The 22,820-nt window shown below is 43.7% G+C and overlaps 1 protein-coding gene across 2 annotated transcripts in view; it reads left to right on the top strand.

Moving 5' to 3' along the window:
• ATG3 (autophagy related 3) overlaps window positions 1-19,565 on the top strand; it is a 161,059-nt gene extending 141,494 nt beyond the window's left edge. For both annotated transcript variants that reach the window (XM_086934097.1, XM_086934098.1), the window contains exons 12-13: window positions 1,947-2,015; window positions 19,260-19,565. In XM_086934097.1, coding sequence (XP_086790223.1) covers window positions 1,947-2,015; window positions 19,260-19,341 — 151 coding nt within the window. In that variant the 3' untranslated portion in view covers window positions 19,342-19,565. The remainder of the gene's footprint in view (window positions 1-1,946; window positions 2,016-19,259) is intronic.
• The last annotated feature ends 3,255 nt before the right edge of the window (window positions 19,566-22,820 follow it).

Raw genomic sequence — 22,820 nt, 5'->3', positions numbered from 1 at the left:
GTAGAGTTGGCGACCCTTAACAAAACCCTTCTGGTTAGAGTGTAAAATTAAGGGGGCTACCTGTCCCATTCGTTTAGCTAGTATAGACGCGAAAATCTTATAGTCAGCGTTGAGGACTGAAATTGGGCGATATGAGCCACAGGCTGTAGCTACTTTGCCTGGTTTCAAGATAAGCGTAATGGAAGCTTTGTTCCATGATGGAGGGGGGAAGTCTCCCTCAACCAGTATCAGATTAAATAAATTGGTAAGAAAAGGGGCGATATCGGCTACAATATGCTTATAAATCTCTACCGGAAGACCATCCGGGCCTGCCGCCTTCCCATTTTTACTGTTTAATATGGCTGATGTTACCTCCTCTAACATAATTGGGTGGTCTAATAGGTTCGCCTGCTCTTTAGGGAGAGTCGGTAGGGTGATTTTGTTAAGCCAGTTTTCTATCTGAATTGGGGTGATATTATTGTCCTCCCTATAGATAGCTTGAAAAAAGTCTTTAAAAGCTAATCTTATTTCTGGGTCTGAAGTCACTGTACCAGAATTCGTTATTATAGAAATGATATTATTACGTTTTTGATCTGTTCTGGACTTCCAGGCTAACAGTTTGCCTGCCCCTTCGCCAAATTCGAAATTAGCTAATTTACTAGCTTCCCACCTCTGCAGGATTCGCTGATTTAGTACAGAAGACATTTGTCCTTTAAGTTTCGTGAGCTCCTCCTGTTTGGTCTGTATAGCATAGTCTGAGCTGTTGTTTGTATTTTCTAAATATGATTCAGCTTTTAGTATATTGGCCTCTATCTGTGAAACCTCTTGAGTATATTGCTTCTTACGGTATGAAGTTTTGTTCTTGACAATCCCTCTCAAAGAACATTTGAATGCATCCCATACTAAACTGTGTGACGCCGAGCCAATGTTGGTTTTAAAAAATTCTTGCGTCTCGACCTTAACATAGTCCAGATCCTCAGGGGATGTAAGGAACGATCTGTCAATTGTCCAAGACCTTGTCACGGTGTGAGACTGTAGTTCAAGGTCTAAACATACTGCCGAATGGTCGGACAGGTGTGATGGTAAATAAGTTATATCCCTTACTGACTTTTCCAAGCACTTGTTAACCAATATGAAATCGATCCTTGATCTGTGTCGATACTTATAATTTCGAAAAGAGAAGCCAGATTTCGAGCCCGATCTTACCCTCCAAATATCAATAAGTCCGTATTGGTGCATATTTTTAATTAGAAAATCTCTTGATTTGGAATGTAGCTGTTGTCTGGTAGAAGTGGACTTATCCAACTTCGGATCAAGGACGATGTTAAAGTCACCCGCTATTATCATTGGTTCTGGAAAATGTAACAGCTCGGAAAACAACGTGGCCAGAATAGATGGGTCATCTCGATTAGGCCCATAATAGCCTACTAATGTAATGCTTGACCCCCCAATCATTACTGTCGCGATTGCCCATCTGCCATGCGGATCGACCTTTTGTTTCAAGAGTTTTGTAGTGATGTTTTTTTTAAAAAGAATGACAACCCCTTTTGTGTTAACTATCTGAGAAGTAGAGACTGTTAAATCTATCCATCTATTCTTTTTTACCAAGTCTAAAATTTCATCTTCAACCAAATGTTCTTGTATGTTTGAATAATTGAGTGGGCGCCTCTTAACAGGTGTATCATGCCAATGTAAGCCAGCTTGTCATTGTTCATGAATTTCTTATCCGACTTTACCATTACTAGTCAAGTTCCGAATAGAAAAATTGCACAATTTGGTTCTCTGTACATTTTTCCTTCATATTTTATGCATCGTTCAACACCATTTAAAACATTTGTGGTATCCTGATATCTAAAAAGGCCCAGTTTCTCCAGGTTTGTTGTAGACAAAAAGTAATTAAATATTCTACTGTTTGTTCAATTGAATATTTTCCCTATAACAGAAACTATTGTTAATTGTTTTAATAGGCATGCAGAAGTAATGAAGAAAATAATTGAGACTGTTGCAGAAGGTGGAGGTGAACTTGGAGTTCATATGTATCCTTTTATTAAATAATTGTTTAGGATTTGTGGTTACGACTTCTTTTGTTTGAACTTATGTTTGCAGTATTTTTTTCAGTTGCCCCTGCAGTTATGGTTCTATTCAGTAGGTTCATTCTGAAGATCAGAAAGTTAGTGACCAGAAGACTATGGATGTCTGTTTGTCAAGATGACTTGACATTTTTCTATTTAGTAATTTTTGTGGAGAGCTGAAATAGTTGAAATTCACACACACCTTTACATTCTACATTATTCCCTTTGTCTTTAATGTAAGCAGTTGAAAAATGCAGTCACTAAAATTCCATACACGGTACTATGGTTGGGCTATGGAAATGCCATAAGGCACTACACACTGGTTTTCTTGCTTCCACCCCAGCAGAGTCAACGGTGGAATAATGTTTGCCTTCAGTCCACACTCACCAATTTGAGGATGCCATTGATGTCTTTTGTCACTGTGTGCATTGCTGAGAAGTGACATAGAAGGACAACAATGTGTACATATTAAGCGCTCCCTCTTGTTGGGTTGTATCTTTGGAAAGGTGAGGGCAAGACCAGTATGTCACTTTTTCACATTACATTTATTTGTACAGGCCCTTCCCGTATTTAATTTAAAGGATAATTAAGGAATCTATTCCAAAGCACATCAACCCAGCATGCGTGAGGTGGCAGGTACATGTCCACCCCAGCCTACTGCACCACATATGATAGAAGGGATGTATGAAATATCTGGACATGGAGCCATAAATCCTCTTGCTACACCAAGGCAATGGTTTGATTTCCCCTGAGCAGCAGAAGGCAAAACAGAGCAGAAAAGTCAAAACGGACTGTAGAAAAATGAGCAGCAAAGGCAATGCAGTTGACAGAAAAATTTGCAGAAAAGGCAAAACAGAGAGTGGAAAAATGAGCAGAAAGGCAAAACAAAGGGAAAAATAACAAGCTGAAAAGGCAAAACAGGGCAGAAAACAAGAAGTGAAGGCAGAATGGAGGGCAGAAAAATTAACTGAAAAGGCAAAACCGAGCAGAAGTGGGGAAAACGGAGGTTAGGACAACTAGCAGTGAAGGCAAAACAGAGGGCCGAAAAAGTAGCTGTAAAAGGCAAAACAAAGGGCAGAAAAACAAGCAGAGGCGGCTCAAACAGAGGGCAACAGGTAGATAGGCATCAGAGGATAGCAGACTGCAGGTAAGCTGGACAAGAGAGCTGTTGCAGGGAAAGCTGGCATGAGGACCTGCCTACTTTTTACAAAAAAACTTCAATGGTAACTTACATATATAATCTTAACTTACTTAACTTACTAAACTTATAACTTACATATATAAACATAGCAGGTGCCCCAATTGAAGCGCTACTTCTGTAAAGGACACATTATTCTGACCTCCTGGGTTTGACAAAGGCGATGCTAGTGTGTTTTCTCAGCAATTCCACATTGAAAGATGACCTTAAATGCTTTGAGGACACTCACAGGCTAATACAGCCACTCACATCCACTTACAGATCCATACAGTAACTCACACACCCACTCACAGACCCATTCAGCCAATTGCACCTATTCAGCCAATCACACACCCACCCACAAAGGTTACAGGTTAAAATTAGGAAATAAATTGTTTGAGGCATGTGAGCTGTAGATCATATGCTTTGCATACTCCAGCCATCTAGTGTTGGGTCTGGATGTTTGCAATATGTTTTTCTTCGAAGAAGTCTTTCCAGTCATGAGGTAAGGTGACTCCTCCTTATGGTGATAGTGTGCAGGGCATCGACTCCATTGTTAGATTGTGTTTTTCTGCCATCTGGTTCAATCGTGTGTTGCTGTGCTCCGGTTTGAAACTATTCCTCGGGCTCCCCTCGGTGCGCAATCCACTTACCCTCGACGGTATTGTTTTTCGATCGTGTATCTCTTTCTTCGCGTATCTGTTTATAAAACTCTCTTCGATCGGGAAATTCGAGCCTAGCTGCGTCGGTCCACCTCGCAGTCAATGGATTGGACTCTATTTAAATTCTGTCCCAGGTGCCAAGCAAAGTTTGCACGCACCGACTCACACAAAGTGTCCAACTTGTGCTTCTCCCCAGAGCACAACAAACAGAACTGCAATGCGGGTAGATCTTTCCAAACGCAGAAAACGCTCCGTGACCGTCTGGCTTGACGTCACGGAATGGAGCCGATGTTTTGACTTTGCATTTCGTATCTCTTCAGCGAAGGATCCGAACAGGAGACTTACAACACACTAGGAGCTGAGGAGGAAGAAGAACAACAGTAGGAGATTGTTTCTGTCTCAGAATCTGGCCCCGATTTGGTCGCAGAGATTCCGCAAGATCAGAGTACAGTGAGTACCAAACCTCCCTTGCCCCAAAAAACTAGTCAGCCCAAGGAAAAGGCTGTGGTCCCACTTATGCCTTCTGGTCAAGGTCAGCGCTGAGAAAATGTTTCCAACGCCTCGCCTTCCGGCTCGGCACCGAAACGAACGCACACAAAAGCTTTCCAGTGTGGGATCGATTCAGCCTCACTCAGGCACCGAGCCGAAACCTTCGACCTGGAAACTAAAACCTATCTCAGACTTATTTGCGGTGTTGGGGAAGATGGGTTTTGGGTCTGAGTTTATCACCTGGGTGCGTCTTCTATACGCGGCCCCTCTGGTCAGAGTTGTGAAGAATTGAAAATCCTCCGACTTCCCCCTCGGCAGGGGTACGAGGCAGGGTTGTCCCTTGTCTCCGCTCCTTTTTGCCTTGGCCCTGGAGCCGCTTGCGGCGTGGGTTCAGTGGGACCGGTCGATTCGTGGCCTGAGCTGGACTCTGGACTGGGAGGACAAGATCTCATTATATGCGGACGATATCTTGCTTTATCTCACTAATCCGAAGGGATCCCTGATATGTTTCCTAGATGTGCTTGCGATTTTTGGGAGATACTCTGGCTTCGCAATTAATTGGTCAAAATCGGTTCTTTTTGTTCTCAGGGGGGACCCGCCGATAGTTCCACATACTTGCCCGATACAGATTGAGCCGGTAGGGTTTAAATACCTCAGCATTTATGTAACGCTTATCTGAAATTGGAGGGGAGGCTTACACTTGTCACCCCGCTGTGGAGTTCGGAGAAACTGGGCAGTCTGTGGAAGTCTAAAGGCTTCGATAAATGGGACCTCATTGGGATCACACAGATTAAAGACGTCTGGGGAGGGGGCACGGTCCACACATTCCAGTCTCTTCAGCAGCAGTACCACCTTCACACTACCGCTACCTTCGGATTAGTCATGCACTGCTCACACATATTCCCAAAGATACATTGCTATCAGACTCCTCCCCCCTCGAAGACCGGGTGTTGGACTGTCACCTCCCTGAGAAGACCATCTTTTTAATATACAGGAAACTCATAAATAATATGGAGGATCCACTGGCACTTAATAAAGCGTGCTGGAATGAGGATGGGCTGGAGTTCGAAAAGGAGGGCTGACGGGAGGCGGTTTCCTTTCCACGGGTGGTGGCGATACAGATGTGGCTCAGGCTGGTGCAATTAAAGATTTTGCACAGGTCATATGTTACGGGCCGAGTCTGACCCGTAAGGGCCGTTCGGAGGGTGGAGAGTGCAGATGGGGATGCAGGGAACTTGGAACTTTTATGCTTATTTTGTGGCACTGTACAGCGGTGCAGACATACTGGGAGAAGATCCACGATAAGATGCGGGAGGTCCTGGGGGCAGAGATATGGGCGGAGGCCCGTAGGTGTATCCTGAATGTTTGGGAGCCCAAAGATCTGAATACGATCAGAAAGCAGTGGACGACATTAGCATGCATGATCGCGAAGCGTAATATTGCTCAGTTGTGGGGAGCAAGCCAGTCGCCCCAGGTAGAGAAATGGGCAGAGGATTTGGATTGGTGCATGTTTAGAGAACGCTCAGTATATGCTGCTAGTGGCTGTCCTGCAAAGTGGGGTGAAGTTTGGGAAGCTTGGAATCACTACCGTGGAGATATCTGTGAGCCCGATACGCCAAGATGACTAAGTGCACGAGTCCCCTTGATCCACTTTCACTATTCTGTGTTATATCTTTTGATGTATGGAAAGTAATGATGAAACCTGCAACAGTTTAAATTGTCACCTGATGTTCATTTATTATTGATGTCTTAATAAAAAAGATTTTTTTTTTAAACGGCCTCAGAGGCCTCCTTCAACAAAATGGAAAGCTTCTTAGGTTCCGAAAGCTTCTGCACGAAAACACCGCCACCAAAAATCTTGGCAACTAGACACAAAAATACACCTTCCAAACAGGACCCGAAACAAAAAGAACTGTTATTTAACCCTAAAATGGGACATAGTCCACCAAATTGCCACTTAAACGCAAACCAGAGCCAGAGGACACTTAATTTATTGCTCTTATACATATTGGTACTAACCCTTCTCCTCCTCCTCTTCACCTCTTTCCCCACAAAACAAAAATTTACTGATAACTCCTACTAATTCACCACAATCACAAACAACTGATGATCAGGAAGATGGTGATGGGGAAGATGATACTATGCCTGTAGACCCCTGGACGGATTATAATACTGATTCACCCACAGATAATGATCCTGACCTTTATCTTACATAACCTTCTCCACCAGATGATAATGTAGGCTATACAGCGCTATTAAATAGGGCTTCTGAATATCATGGGGGGTAATTACATAAGGAATCTCTAGAGGAGGACTATCTCTTTGAGACACTTAGTACTTCACAAAGATCAAGCTACACACTCCCCATAATCAAAGGTATGTTGAGACATGCGGACGACATATTTAAAGACCAGGTTCATGCACGCATTCTCACCCCTACAATAGTTAAGAAATATAAACCTGCACCATCAGGTCCAACTTATATTAAAGGCCAATTATCATTAGATTCTAGAGTGGTTTCTAATGCCCGTAAACGGGCAAACTCACAAACGTCCTCGTCCCCCCCTACCCTCCCCAGACAAAGAATCTAAACTAATAGATTCCTCCGGGAAAAGAGTAGCCGCCCAAGCAGCAAATCACTGCCGTATTGCTAACACACAGGCCATTCTAGCCAGGTACGACGGGGCACACTGGGACGCAATAGAGCAATGCTCCAATTCCTACCAGATGAACATAAATCCAAAGCTCAAGACTAATTTGTCAATTAGGTGTGCTTTAGATGCCGCCATCACTGCAGCTAGGGCCATTAATGCAAGTGTTTTATTAAGAAAGCACGCCTGGTTAAGAATTTCCGGCTTTAAACCCGGAGTCCAAGCTTCCATTCTGATCACACCGTTCGACAAACATCTCTTTGGTCCCGTTGTAGACTCCTCCTTAGAGAAAATGAAAAAGGACACAGATGTTGCAAAATCTATGGGAGCCCTTCAGTACCCTTCCAATAGGAGCTTCTTTCGTCGCTCCTATCGCGGGTCAAAAATAATCTAGTCAGACACTGCCTCTACCCCATACAAAGGCAACAATCAGTCCACCTCTTCAAGAAGTTTCTTTAGAGGAGGGTACAGAGGCAACACCAGGAAGGGTAGGGGTAAAGGCTCCACAACACGTACCTCCCCCTCACCAAACAAAGTGGCTTGACTCCTCTTCCCTCCGCCCCTCAATTCCTCCCTGTCTGGCAATAACTACAGACAAATGAGTGCTAGGAATTTTTCAATCTGGTTATTGCCTGGAGCTTACCAACGATCCTCCAAACATTCCTCAAAGGTGACACAATGTCACCACAGCGTCTACACCTCATCAAAAAAGTTCAGTCTCTCCTACTAAAGGGAGCCATAGTGCCTGTACTGCTAAAATATCAAGGGTCAGCTGTACTCGCTATGTTTTCTAAAACCCAAAAAGGACGGCTCTCTCAGACCCATACTAGACCTCAGAGAACTAAATAATTACATACAATCAGATCATTTTCACATGGTGACACTTCAACAAGTGCTCCCGCTTCTACAGCAAGGCGACTTTGTCTACTCTATACTTAAAGGACGCATATTTTCATATTCCAATACATCCCACTCATCGTAAATATCTCAGATTTGTGATAGTGGGGCATCATTTATCAGTTCAAGGTGCTTCCATTTGGAGTCACTACAGCTCCCAGAGTATTCACCAAATGCCTAGCAGTAGTCGCTGCTCACCTAGGAAAGATAACACATTCATGTCTTTCTGTACTTGGACGACTGGCTCATCAAAGCCAGCACTTATCCAAAGTGTCTCCAGGCAGTCAAATACCACTCCAGTTACTGCATCAATTGGGGTTTACAGTAAATCTGTTAAAGTCTCATTTCCAACCTTCCAACACACAAACCTATGTGGGGCTGGGGAGTAATTTGGAGCAAATTACAGGAGGAGCCCCCCCCAGTGCTTTAACCAGCAATGGGCCCCAAACGAAAAGGGCGAGTGCACACGACCCCAGAGGAAACTCCCAAAGCCCACTCCTCAAATAATGGGACCACAAGGGTTACAACGAGTAAATCTCTTACAGACAACAGAAAGGAATTACTTCTGGATGCAGTACAAAAGGGCTCGATAATGTATTTCCTCAGGAAAAAGGACACTTTGAACCCGGACTACGAAACACCCCATGAGACATCCATCAGTGGTTTACCTCACGGCCTGAGTGTGCCGCTAGCCAACAGTCCCAGTCTCAAGGGGACGGGTAGAGCAACTCCGGAGTACAACCGAAAATGCGGGGAGAGCCAACCCCTAAGTAAGGAGACTAAGGGACAGAAGGGAGAGGTGGGTGCAGCCTGCACCCTCTCAGACTCAACACAGTCTAAAGACACAATGTCAAGTCCAATTCTTCACCAAAGCCCGCTCATGAGGCAAGATGCCACCCCCACCAAGCTAAATGAACAGGCTCTAACCAGGGACGCACCCATGTTTGAGATAAAAGCACAAATCCATAAAGTTAGTGATCACGGTCCAGATTGCCAGAGTATGGACCCCGAACTAAACTGCACAACCACGTGGCCATACTTAGTGTCAGAGGGGCCAAAATCCCCGGTGGGAGGAGACATGACAGCATCATTCCTCCACAATCTGGGGCCGAAGATTGAAAGAACCCTCGATTTAACTCCTAATCTGCTGCTGCCACCAACATCCTCACTGGACACTAATTCAAAAGCCGATCACAACCTTAGTAACGCCAGCACAGACGCGGATTTGGAGAGATCTCCCTCAATCGAGATAAACGCTTCCACCAACAAAGCCCTTCTGTGGCAGTCATCCAAAATGGAAGTCCAAATAGACCTCCTACAAGCCATCACAGCCCGTCTAGTCAATATAGGCACCAGGGTGGACGAATTGAACAACAGGGTTTATCAGTATTCAACTGCCAATCGAGGGGACTGTGCCTGCTGCTGCTCAACCCTTATGGAGAAATGGACCTCGCTCACCACAACCTGACCTCAACCTACGCACTGAAGAAAGCTTACTCGAACACATGGGATTCCTCTCCTACCTTCAGAGACATCTCAAGAATTGATTACATCATGATCAGAGAAGCACTGGCAGCTAGCTTGTACGACTTTGAAGTGGAAGAAAGGTCAGAAAGTGATCACAGGCCATTGAGAGCGGTCTTCCTGATGACAGTCCCGACAGCTCCACACTATCAAACCATTGGCACATCGAGAGGGGATGAAAATCACAGTGTTTTGAAGAGAATCAAATGGTCGGTCAAGATAGGTAACTGGTTGCAAGCATGGCTGGAAGAAAAACAGGAAGGCAATCTCTCTACGCCAACATCACCCATAAAAGCCTGGGAAGATATTGTGGAGGACCTACAAGAAAAGTTTGGGAGTTCCCAGACAAAATACATCAGACATACAGGACAACCAAGACTGGGCAGCGAAGGCCTAAACAAAGACATACAGGTCTCTAAACGCCTCCTGCGCAATGCCCTAGCAAAAAAGAAAAGAGGGGCCGGCGCTTCGGAGGGACCGACGGTTGCATCTCTGAGGGCAGCACTAAGAAAATTAATTTGGGAACACAAAACCGCCATCACAGAAAGGGAATGGCTAAAAGTCTTTGCCCTGATAATACGAAATAACCCAGTCCACCTGTTTAGACATATAAATCAACTGAGCAGCAGAGGAATACCAAGAGAAAATGGAGTAGCAGAAAAGGACTGGCTGACGTATGTCAACCAGCTTTATACAAGTTCCGCTGCCCACAAAGACAGTTCAGAAGTGGCCAGTGGCACAGAGGGCCCAGACCGGCAAACAAACATCGCTCCAGGCGACACGAAAGCCAGCCAACCAAGACAACTGGCCTGAGGGTAATAGAACGCCGGCAGAATCATATGATGAAATACCAGCCAAGCTAAATCCCCATATGGTCAGTAAGATCATTAAGAACCTGAAGAACGATGGGGCCCCTGGACCAAATGGAATTCCAGCACCAGTCTTTAAAAAGGCCCCCGACTTCTGGGCAGGTTTGCTAACTCCTTTATTCATCCATACATTCCAGTCATCAACAACCCCCGATTCCTGGAGGGGCTCCATTTTGGTCCCTATACATAAAAAAAAAGACAGTTTAAAACCTTCGAACTATAGGCTTATTGCCCTGCTTGACCTTGAAGCAACGGCTTGCGCTCGCTTTCTACTAAAGGACTTGGAGGGGTGCGCAGAAGAGAGCAGCATTATACCATCTTATCAAACGGGCTTAAGGTCAAAGGCATCGACCATGGATAACGTACTGGCACTGGCCTATTTATCCACCCAGGCCACCACGAATAACCATCCCCCACTTTTCTGCTGCTTCGTGGATTACAGCACAGCCTTCGATAAAATGGTGCGAAGAAGATTATGGTGGAAGCTAGAAAACTGGGGAATTCCACCGAACCTATTGAAGGCAATAAGATTGCTTTATGAAGACACCTGAGTAAGAGTCAAAACCAGCGCCAGCACTGTGTCCTTGAAACTCAACACGGAGAACGGGCTGAAACAAGGTTGCGTGTTGGCTCCCATTCTTTTTAATCTTTACACGGCGGACTTGGGCGACACCCTAAAAGGAGCCAGCCTAGTAACTCCAAGACTAGGAAATATGAAGTTGCCGGTGCTCCAATACACTGACGACACTGCCATAATGGATCACACAAAAGTGGATCTCCAAAGAGCCCTGACTGCTTTAAATCAATTTAATAACATCAATAATCTGACAGTAAACCAAGGAAAGACCAAGGTTGTCATCTTTGTGTCCTACCATCAGAAAAAGAAAGCACAATGGCATTTGGGCCACCTGCAAATCAAGACGGCGGTGTCATACAATTACCTAGGGGTCTGGCTGACGGATCGGGCCAAGGCCACTGCCCATTTGAAACATCAGAGCACTAAGGCCAACAGGGTCATATATTTACTCGAACAACTAAACAATCAGCTGATTAATCCGACCTCCGGACCAATATTGAAAGCTATGAAAGCGAAACTGCTACCTGCAATCCGCTATGGCCACCAGGCTTTCCCCAGGTCACTGCGGGCTTACTTAAATACAGCGCAATCTAAAGCTTATAAAACAGTGTTTCAAATCCCAAGTGCAGCAAGACAAGCAAGGCAAAGATTGGAGCTGGGAATGGTAAGGCCGGACCTGATGTGCCAGGGTGACATCATAAAATTCTACCTCCGGATTTTAAGGGCTCCGGCCTACTCATTAAAACTCCAACTTAAATCAATCTTTGAAGAGCCTTGCACGTCCTGGCATTCTGCACTCGATAAAGCGAGTGAGACATTGAATATAGTGAGAGAAAGCATATCGAGGCCGGACAGCCCCCTGAACACATGGAAAAAAGTGATAAATAAACAAGTGTGTGAAATCTCATTTGATTTGGACTGCAAATCCCTTTGTTCAAGTCCACTCTTAGTCTCCTTGAATAGTTCTTACACAGTAGGAAAAGCCCAGGCTTACTTAAGTGACGCCATTACACCATCAGTTCGAAGTAAAACCTTGTCCATGAGACTAATCACCCTAGGAATTGTGGATTTTAATCCTGAGTGGGCTTGCAGAGGGGAAGCCACTAAATGCAGACTCTGCCCATACAAGAGGGAATCGTGGCTCCACCTGCTATGTTGTTGCCCCAGTCTTATCAAGGAAAGAAGGCGATTACTGCGTCCGATTTGCTTCACTAATGGAACAAAATCCTGCAGCGAAGCATCAGCCATGTGTTTTCTCACAAACAGCACAATGATTCTAGCCAGACTGGGGAAATGTGTCCACCATATTACGACTGACTTAAAAGTGGCAAATGAATGCAATAAAACTCTGGAGAAGATCCCTGCAAATCCAGCGCAAGGATGCTGAGGTGGCCTAGTCCGTGCATCGATGCTTGTCTGCACTTCTGGCATCCCAGTCAGGAAAACCACTCTCATGGTGAATGGTCTAGAGGCCAAGGGGAAGGAATCATTACCTGACAACACCACCCATAGAACAACATGGGAGCCCGGGCCACCTTCATAAACACTCTGGGGAAGACTGACTTTGGTGGAACTTGGGGAGGGGAGTCAAACTTTTTTCTTTTTTTCTTTTTATCAAAATGTATTTTAAACCCCTGTTACAAATAATCGTTTTTAATTATTGTTCTAGCTGTAATATGATCAGCACTTTTTACTGTAATGATTTTAATTAATTGCACAGTTAATAAAAACTAACTAAATAAACCTATGTGGGAACCACTTTAGATGCTCAAAAAGCTCTAGCTTGTCCCAATGCAGCCAACATTTGTAATATTCAGGCTCTAATCACTCAGTTGCAGCCCAACCACTCATTACCAGCTCAAGTGTTCATGCAACTGCTGGGAATTATGGCATCTTGCATCATGAGTAAATGTGAGTACATTTTTTATTTGCACAATTAATTAAAATCGTTGCACGATGTACAGTCCGAGAGTAACCTTTAAGGATTAAAAGTTTAGAAAGTTTAAAAAGAGAAGGCAATATAAAAATCAATTAAAAAACAAAGATATTGCTAATTAAATTAAAAAGGGCGCAAGAATGTCACAGGGGGAAAAGGAATTCAAGCTTTGACAGAGGGAGGTTTCAGGGAATTAATTTCAGTAATACACTTAGCAAAACGCGCTGCCAACTGCGGTGAGTCTCCCCTCATACATGCATCTAGTGCTTCCTGGCAAGTCCTGATATTTAGTAGGAGCGAGAGTGGGTGCAACCAAATGTTTCTTTGGGCTCGGAGTTCTCGGCAAATGCACAGGATATGGATAATGTTTTCCTCATCCTGTTTGCAGAAGCGGCATTGGGAGGATGCTTCTTTCCTGTAACCTTGGCCGAACTCTTATGCCATCAGTGGTATTAAACCGAAGCGGAATCTCATCAATTTAAGTTTTACGTAGACTTTCACAGAGGATGCAAGGTACGGCGGAAGGATTTTCGTGGTGTATAATTTGGAGGCCCAGGAGCCATGGAAGAGCTGGTTGACCCCTTGGTCATCAAGGTCATTTGAAAGAATTTTTGCTTGCCTGGTTAAGAATTTTGTTTTTGCCTCAATGGGCAGCGAAGAAAGCCATATGTCTTTTGCTTTGAGGATTCGAGGCATGACATCAAATATTTATTCCACGATGTTTCTGGGTTGCTGAAGACTGTCCATAAACCGCTCTTTAAGGTATGAGCGCTGGCTTGTTTAGTTTTTAAGCAGTAGCTGATGAAACGTGCACTCATAATCCATCGCTGGTAGGATAGCAAGAATTCTTTTCTAATTTGGGCATGAGCAGTTGAATTAGGGAGTCGGAAAACCCTGCGATAGCAAGACGATTGCGCTCTGTCCAGCCTAATGTTCATTTTATCCTTAAAGATTATTGTGCCAAAGGAGATTGTATCATGAGTGTTACTCATGCAAGGCTTCACATGTATCCCCTTCAACAATGCTGATCGAGTCAGTGGAACCAGTCGCAGTGTCAGTTAACCGATCTAGTGTTGGTAAACGGCTGCCCCCATCGCTCTCTGCAGTGGTGTAACCCACAAAATCTGTCCAAAGGGCGGCCCCTCATCGACCCTGTTCTACAGACAGTGCTAACAGCGGTTGCGTTGCTCACTGGTTGGGGAGATCTTCTCCAGGATCACACAATTCAAGGCTTGTGTAGTCAAAAGCAAATACATCTCCTTATAAATCACCAATAGCTACTAGCAGTGTTTCTAGCACTCAAAGCCTTTCAAATTCACCTTGAAAGCAAAGCTGTTCTAGTCCGCACCAACAACATGACAGCCATGTACTATATACAAAAACAGGTGAGACACACACTCTCCAACTGCCATTACTAGCACACGCCATTTGAAGGTGGGCCACACACTACAGAAGTTATCTCCTAGCCGAAAACCTTCCAGGAGTAAACAAGCAAATTGACAACCTTCTCAACAGAGAAGCAACAAATCCACGAGTGGGAACTTCACCCTCAAGTTCTTCTCCTATACTTTCAGTATGGGGTTTCCTCCAAATAGATCTATTCACCTCACACGAAAACGCAAAATGCCCAAGCTTCACCTCCTGGTATCCACACCCATTCTCCATAGGCAATGCACTATGGATGAACTGGTAAGGGATATTTGCCTACGCTTTTCCGCCTCTCCCACTCATTCCACTAGTGATTCGGAAGCTCAGACAAACATCCCTCACACTAATCCTAGTAGCTCCCACATGGGCCCGTCTACCTTGGCTCACAACCCTCTTGGAGCTATCAGTAGTTCCACATCAAAAGCTGCATCTCAAATCCAGTCTCCTCACTCAGAGCCATGGAGAAATAAGATATCCCGATCCCAAAGAACTTAGTGATCTGGCTCCTGAAGTCCTAGAGTTTGGTTATCTGAATCTTCCACCAGACTGTATGGCCTTCATAAAAGATGCCAGCTTGTTATGCAGCTAAATGGAAATGATTTGTTTTATATTCTAATAATAACAATAGCAATCATTTGGATGCTTCCATACAAAATATCTCTTATTTACCACACTTGCAGCAGTCAGGATTAGCGTACACATCCATCCGCTTGCATCTTGCTGCAGTAGCTGCGTACCTACAAAATAGACAGCATTTGTCTCTGTTTAGAGTACCAGTTATCAAAGTATTTATGGAATGATTAAAAAGAGTAATACCACCAAGCCTTCCACCTGCCCCAATGTGGAATCTTAGCATATTCCTTATAAGATTAATGGGTCCACCATTTGAACCAATGCATAAATGTGAACTGCAATTTCCTCATTGCAATTACCTCACTGAGGGGCTTTGGTGAGCTACAGGCACTAACCATAGAAGAACATTTTTTCCAGTTCCACAAAGACAAAGTTGTTTCTCGTACTAACCCTAAATTTCTACCTAAAGTAGTATCTGCCTTTCACATCAATCAATTGGTTGAGTTACCTGTGTTTTTTTCCTCAACCAGATTCAGTGGCATAACGAGCTCTACACACCTTAGATGTTAGAAGAGCTTTGCTATATTACATAGAAAGAACAAAACCTTTTCACAAAACAACTCTTTGTTGCTTTTTCTCCACCACACAAAGGCAAGCAACATTCCCATAGCTGACATCTGCAAAGCTGCAACATGGCCTACACCACACACATTCACCAAGCACTATTGTGTAGATGTGTTAGCGAGGCAGCAAGCTTATGTAGGCCAGGCAGTTCTTAGAACACTCTTTCAGACAACTGCAACAGCTACAGGTTAACCACCGCTTTGGGAGAATACTGGTGTATAGTCTATGCAAAGCATGTGATCTACAGCTCACATGCCTTGAACGGAAAATGTTACTTACCAAGTAAGCATCTGTTCTTGACAGGTAGAGCTGACGATTCACATGCACCCACCCGCCTCCCCGGGTACCTTATACCTGTTGCCGATTCCTACTCGTATACATATGCATGGACATCTTTATTCTACACTTACTAACTCCTTTCTCACCTTCTGCTGGAAAACAATCTAACAATGGAGTTGATGCCCTTGCGCACTATCACCGAAAGGAGGAGTCAACTTACCTCTTGACTAGAAAGACTTCTTTGAAGAAAAAAACTTGCAAACATCCGGACTCAACACTAGATGGCAGGAGTATGCAAAGCATGTGTATCTATAGTTCTACATACTAATAACAAATGCTTACTGGGTATGTAATATTTTCCTTAAAAAACCTTCGAAATTCACAGAAAAAAACAAAGGTTACAGGAACTTACAGTTAGGCACAGCTTTCGCTCAGATAAAACCATAGAAATTCAGCAGTTATATTTACCGGAGCTAACTACAATTTATGCTCCCTCTATGCACTGCTTATGATCTCACATTTTACATCAATCATGATGTACAAGTCGCTTCCATTGGCTCGCCTCAAAATGAGACTGTTACAAGAGGAGCTTTAACTACAGTGGGTTTAAGCAGTGGAATCCTTCGAAAACGTGATCTCAATAATCCTTGTCATGAGGAAAGCATTGAAATGGTGGTATTACAAACCATATTTCTCCGAGGGCCCCACCTGCCTGCTGTGTTTTCAGATTTTATCATCACTAAGGACGCATCTCTGGATGGTTGTGGAGGCCACTTGCAAGGCCTCCAAATCCAGGGCAAATCTAAAAAAAACTATGCACATCAACAGCCTGGAGCTCAAAGCCATATTCCTCTCCCTGCAAGCTTTACTTCCAAGGATCGCAGGATCCTCTGTTTTGGTTCATATGGACAACACGAGCATCATGTATTACATCAACAAACTGGGAGGAACCAGGTCTTTCACACTCTTTCAAGAGGCTCAAGAGCTTTGGACTTTGCTTACAGAACACAGGTTATCTCTGAAAGCTAAATACGTTCCAGGACTTCGCGATACATTGGCAGACACTCTGAGCAGGTCAAAGGACAGTTGCCATGAGTGAAAACTGGACCAGCATCAACTGGACAAGGTTTTCTCACGATGGGGGAAATCAATGCTGGATCTCTTTGCAACGGACAGCAATACTGTTCTATGCCAGCGTAGATGGTTTTGGTCAGGGATAAATTCATACACCCCCCCCCCACTTTCCCATTTGATTCCTAGGGTCCTCACCAAGATGAAGACAGAACATTGTGGTCTCCTGCTGATCACAATCAAGTGGCCCTGGCAGCACTGGCTTTCGGAGCTTCGCCTCCTCTCGGAGATCAAACCTATTTGCCTTCTAACTGCGCCATCTCTTCTGAGCATGAACAGGGGTCAAATATGCCATCCAGAACCAGCTTAGCTCAGTTTGCACACATGGCTCCTGAATTCTACAAATTTCAGAATCTCTGTATCCCACACAAATGCAAATATATTCTCTCCAGGTCTAGAGCAAAAGGCACCAACAAGACTTACAAGTTAAAATGGAAAAAGTTTTGCATTTAGTGTCAACAGAACAGCTTGCATCCGTTCCACGCTTCTACAGAGCAAATCCTACCATATCTTCTCTCCCTGGCCAAATCAGGCCTGTTTTATGCTTTAGTATACATTCACCTTGCTGCAATTGCCAGATAAAGACGCTCTTTGTAGGCTTTGTCTTTGTTCTTCAAGACTTGTGAAGCAATACATGAACGGGCTCTTCCGAACATTCCCTCCAGTAAGAGCCCCGCCTCCAGAAAGGAAACTCAATGTGGTACTCTCACAACTAATGAAGCAGCCTTTCAGCCCTATTTGAGGCAGATTTAAAACTTCTCACATTCTCAGAGCACTCATAATGACAACTCTGCAAGACCTCATTCTGTTGTTCTGCGTTTGGGATTATATGATGACCCTCCATTGTAGGGGTGCTAATTCCACATCCCCATTGATACTCTACCAGTACCTTAGGTGTGTGATAAGTGGCACAAATATATAAATTCAAAGTACTACCCTTTGCGGTCACAAGAGCCCCACAGGTATTCACACAATGTCTGGCAGTGGTTGCAGTGCACCTTCGCTGCAATACTTTTAATTTCTTCACATATCTGGACGACTGACATGTAAATAGCACCAGCCTACAGCATTGTCTCATTCACACTTGGCAAGCAGTGTGTCTACTCCAGGTAATAGGATTCACAGTCCAGGAAAAAAACAATTGCACCTCTGACTCCATGAAACACAAATGTTTTTGCCCACTGAGCTGAACTCAGTAATAGGCAAAGCCTACCACAACAACGTAAGTGAGGGCATTTCAAAAGCTCTTTCCCTTTGCCCGAGGCCATGTTCTCTGAAGTTGGGAATGATCTCTGAAGTTGGAAATGATCATGAAACTTGTAGAAATGCTTACCTAGCATTGCAATAGTTCCAAATGCTCACTTACACATTTGCCCACTAGAGATTTGCTTATCCTAGCGACAAGTGAGTAGTCAGTGGGGCAATCTAGTGTTGGTAGAACCCAGTTAGGCAGAAGTTAACATGGTGGAAAACATTAACTTGTTGTTTGGAAGGTTGTTCCTCAACCCACAGCCTCAAGTGACCATTACCACAGACCTCTCTTGCAGGGTGACAGCATGTTTGGGCCACCTCACAATTCTTGGCTAATGGTCATCTATCTAACAAGGGCTGCACAGCAGTTTTGTGGAACTAATGCCAGTACAGTAGGATCTACAATCCTTGTACACAGTGATTCGCAAGAAAACAGTGCTCATCCAGACATAACCTGTATTACATCCCAAAACAGGGGCACAGATGGGATAATATTGGGCCAATTATCATCCAGTCTTTCTCCTAGTGGCTCATCTCCCAGGAATTCCCAACAAACTTGCAGACCTGCTCAGCAGAATGTATCATCAAACTCACAGATGGGGTATAAATGACCAAGTACCTCAACAGTACTTTCAGTGCTGGGAGTCACATTTGAGATCTTCACCACCTTAGAGAACACAAAATGCTAAAACATTGCATCCATTTACCCACACTCAGTCATTGGGCAATGTTCCTTGGATGAACTGGTCAGGTATATTTGTCCACACTTTTCCTCCACTAGCACTAGTCAGTTGTAAATTATTAGAAGCAACTAAGTTTTTGATTGTCTTATTTCAGGGTTTGTTCTGATGTACGAATGCACCTGTAAACGGAAAATACAAAGATTTATAGGGAGATCGTGTACCTCATATTATAACCGAATGACATGGGCACTAGTTTACGTCCTAGCACTGTTGTCATTTATATTAGCTTTACCTGAAACTATTTGGTAAGTTTTTCTTCTTTGCTTTCTGCTTTTGTTTTGCTTTATTACGAAATATATGTTATGTATGCACTGAATGTTGGTATGAAACATAGGTGGATAAACCACTCAAGCAAATAGTTGCCTAAGGCAGATTTTCCTTGACTGCAAAAATCCAGGTACCTTCTAATTTTCTTGAAATTTGTACAAGCTGTCATTCCTACAATAGAATACGACTATACAAGGCACTTTACAATGTAAATTAAAAATCAGACAAACTATTCTATAATATTCATTTTTAAAGAAAACAAAACAGAACTGTGACTGTTCCCTCACCGTCATTAAATTAAACAATTTTCCTATTGTACAATATAATTTGCCCACAATTATGCATTGATACAAACAATGTTGCACTACTGGCCTTACTCATCTTCTTTAAAGTCCTATATGTGATCCCTTTAATAAAGCTCTCTGTTTAAAAAAAAGTGCATGTTCTTTATGTGTATATATAGTGGCCATCAGTGGCTGCCCTGTCTGCTCGGACTGTCGTTTCGCCGCCCTGAGATCACGGAGGGGACCTTGGCTCGGGCCTGCCAGGTAGAGCTGAAGGACTTAACCAAGTTAGGGTCTGCCGAACACCAATGCCACTTTATAGCCCTTTGTTTCCAGACAAATACATATCCAGTCCCACACTATTTACCTGTAATTCTTTACATTGTCATACACAACTGTAGTGATTCCAGACCCATTGGCATCGTCAATGCTTGTTTATTTATTGTAGATCTTTGTAAACTGTGCCAATGCCATTATCGGTTTCATGCTCAGTCGGCGCAGTGTGGTGTGGAAAGGGGACCTAAGAATGGTTCTGTTTATGTATGAGTTTTTGGGTTTCGTCTCTACAGCCGTCTGTTGTTGCAGAACCATATTCAGAGCGGGGTTTGGGCCAGACCATTGCTCATCGTTGGTCATCTTGCATGACATTGTCATTAGCTTGCTTCATATTCAAAGACGTGTCTTTCTTTTCTATTGCTTGTCTGCCCCCTGCAGTATATCTTCTTAACCATCTTTCTCATTGGATTGGTTATGTCTTTACATTGCTCCCATCATGTATCTACTTTTATTTTTGTTCTGAGCACTCAATTGCTGTGCGTGTGTGGTCGCATTCTCTTGCCATGTGCTCCTTCATCTTCACATTGATGCACTCCAAGTATTGCTCACCACCTCTCCCACCTCATCTATACATACTAATAGGTATATTTTTGCGAAGTGTGACTAAAGTGCAAACTTTGGTTGATTTTCTTTGATTTCCTGCCTTCCACATGTTGAATAAAAGCCCAGGTCTTGACACACAAACACAACATATATGGTTTAGGAGGGGGAACAGTCATGACTTAGCAGGCATTTGACACAGAAGGTTTATTTAGAGTTATTGGAAAGATGACTTTTCTTGATGGGATATGTGTGAAGGTGCCTGCTCCTAACACTTGCGTCAATAGTCAGATGAGCAGACGACGTTTTGTATAGCTTGGATGGAAGATAATGACTTTCAATTGAGTGCCTTTATTTCTGGCACTGTAAGAGACACCACATTTGATATGACAGTACGATAGCATGTCAACAACGTCAATCTTAATCTCCATATCAGTATTGGCCATGACTGGGATGTGTGTTGGTTTGGGAGAAGAAATCTATGCATTTTTTCGTAGTCGTCCTCAGTAAGGATATTGGCCTATTATTTGATACTATGATCTCCCAAGAAACCCTTTCTGAATTCTTCCCTCCCATATCCCAAACCTCATTTTACTACTATGATTCCCCTAATCCCCTTCTAGAGACTCATCCCTCCTCCATCTCTCCTTTTGCTCATCCTAATCCGCATCTTACTACTATGATCTCCCACATAACACCTTCTAGACTCTTCCCTCTTCTATCCCTCGATTATCCTATTCAATCCAACTAACAAGCTCACATGTCCACCACTCAAATTAACACATTTCCCTATACTAACTCACCACTAATCCTGTTTAGGTTCCCGAGTAGCATGCTACTCACCGAAAAGCGACTTACCTCGTCAGGGGTACTAAGCGCTATATGAATTCAGTTGCAATTTACAATGAAAAGGGGGGTAAATGTCTGTTGAATTTGACTCTGTAGACTTCTATTCGTCATTATTTATATGTTAAACATATTATTTGTATCCTTGTCATTTGATATTTTTTATTTTACATTAAGGGATACTTTTAAGTGTTTGTTGACCATCAAAATGGTGTATTTTTAGTTGAAAAAATAAAAACCGAATAACCAATAATAAGTCTTAAATATGCTATTTGATGAACAGGGTTGTTTCTATGAGTGTCTGACCCATTTGGGGGTCTGCTTTGAAAGGTAGGGTCTTCTGGCTCCAGCTGAGGAGGTTGGGTTCATGTCTGGGCTTGTCCTACTATGGCTCTGCAAACCAGTCCAAGTACAACCCTTTCTGCACTTGGCTATCAGTGTAGTGAGGGCTAGTAGTCAGTAGGTAGTATGGAGATGCTCTAGCTCTGAGTTCAACCCCAAATAAACCACCCAATAAAGTGAATGTCCAGCCCAGGACTTATATTTTCAAGAAAGAAAGTACTTCTGGGCATAATTTCAGCATTTACTGCTCCTACCCCACTCCGTGTTTCTCCACTATCCCCAGGCTCTCTTACCGGTTCTGGGTGGTTCATCCCTCTACTTCCCGGGTAAACTGCCGTAGGGTGCAGCTAGCACGGGTGCTATTTTATTGACCCTCCCAACAGTATGTGCATGCGGTTTCGAGTCTCTTAACTCTCTGGGTCTCGTCCGGCTGACGGGTACTCTGGGTTGTGTTCACACACTCCAAAGTGTTACAAGGAAATAGGGTCAACCCAAGGAGTCACTGGGACCTGGGTATTAAAGTGTTATAGAAAAGAGGGGTCCCAAAACTTAAGAGCAAATTTAAAAATGATTAAACATGAACACTCTATGTAGTTTGTTTGAAAACACAATGTTATTTATTCACATCGTGTTGAAAAGCACCTATATGCACATATTCATTTGAAATACTTTACAAAAGTAAGTGCCCACATAGGAGGGGAAGGGGTGGGTGTGTAGTGGTTGGGATAAGTGCAGTTTGGAGATCTGACAAGGTCTATCATACATTTCTTATAGAGCACAATAAACAGTGGCTTCACAGGGGAACCATATATGGATACATCAAATTTTTCATTTTCTCAATGCCATCCTATCTCGAGCAGTGTTACAAATCACACTTGTATCAGGTGTTACAAAGCGGGTCTTCTTCAGGACGAAGGGGAGTGGTGGGCAAGGTCATGTGAAAGGACAGTGTCATTTCACCTGCAGTTTGGAGCGCTGAAAGAGGATCCCGTGATCAGCCCACGCGGTACGCTTGACCGCTTCCTTGACCTAGCCTGAACAGAAAAAAGACAGTCAAGGCCCGATCCCCGTATTACCTGATTATCCAAAAGCGTGAGAGGCATACCAAAGCTTGCGCTACGCGCACATGACCTTGCCCACCACTCCCCTTCGTCCTGAAGGAGACCCGCTTTGTATGGGATAGCACCCCTACCGCCCCAGGGTCGAAACGTAGACCAATACCCTACCGCCACCTGATACAAGTGTGATTTGTAACACTGTTCGTGATAGGATGGCATTGAGAAAATGAAAAATTTGATGTATCCATATATGGCTCCCCTGTAAAGTTCTGGAACCCCTCTTTT

Source organism: Lissotriton vulgaris, chromosome 8 (assembly GCF_964263255.1).
Source record: "Lissotriton vulgaris chromosome 8, aLisVul1.2, whole genome shotgun sequence".
NCBI classification, from domain to species: Eukaryota; Metazoa; Chordata; class Amphibia; order Caudata; family Salamandridae; genus Lissotriton; species Lissotriton vulgaris.
This window is presented reverse-complemented; position numbering and strand designations above follow the sequence as displayed.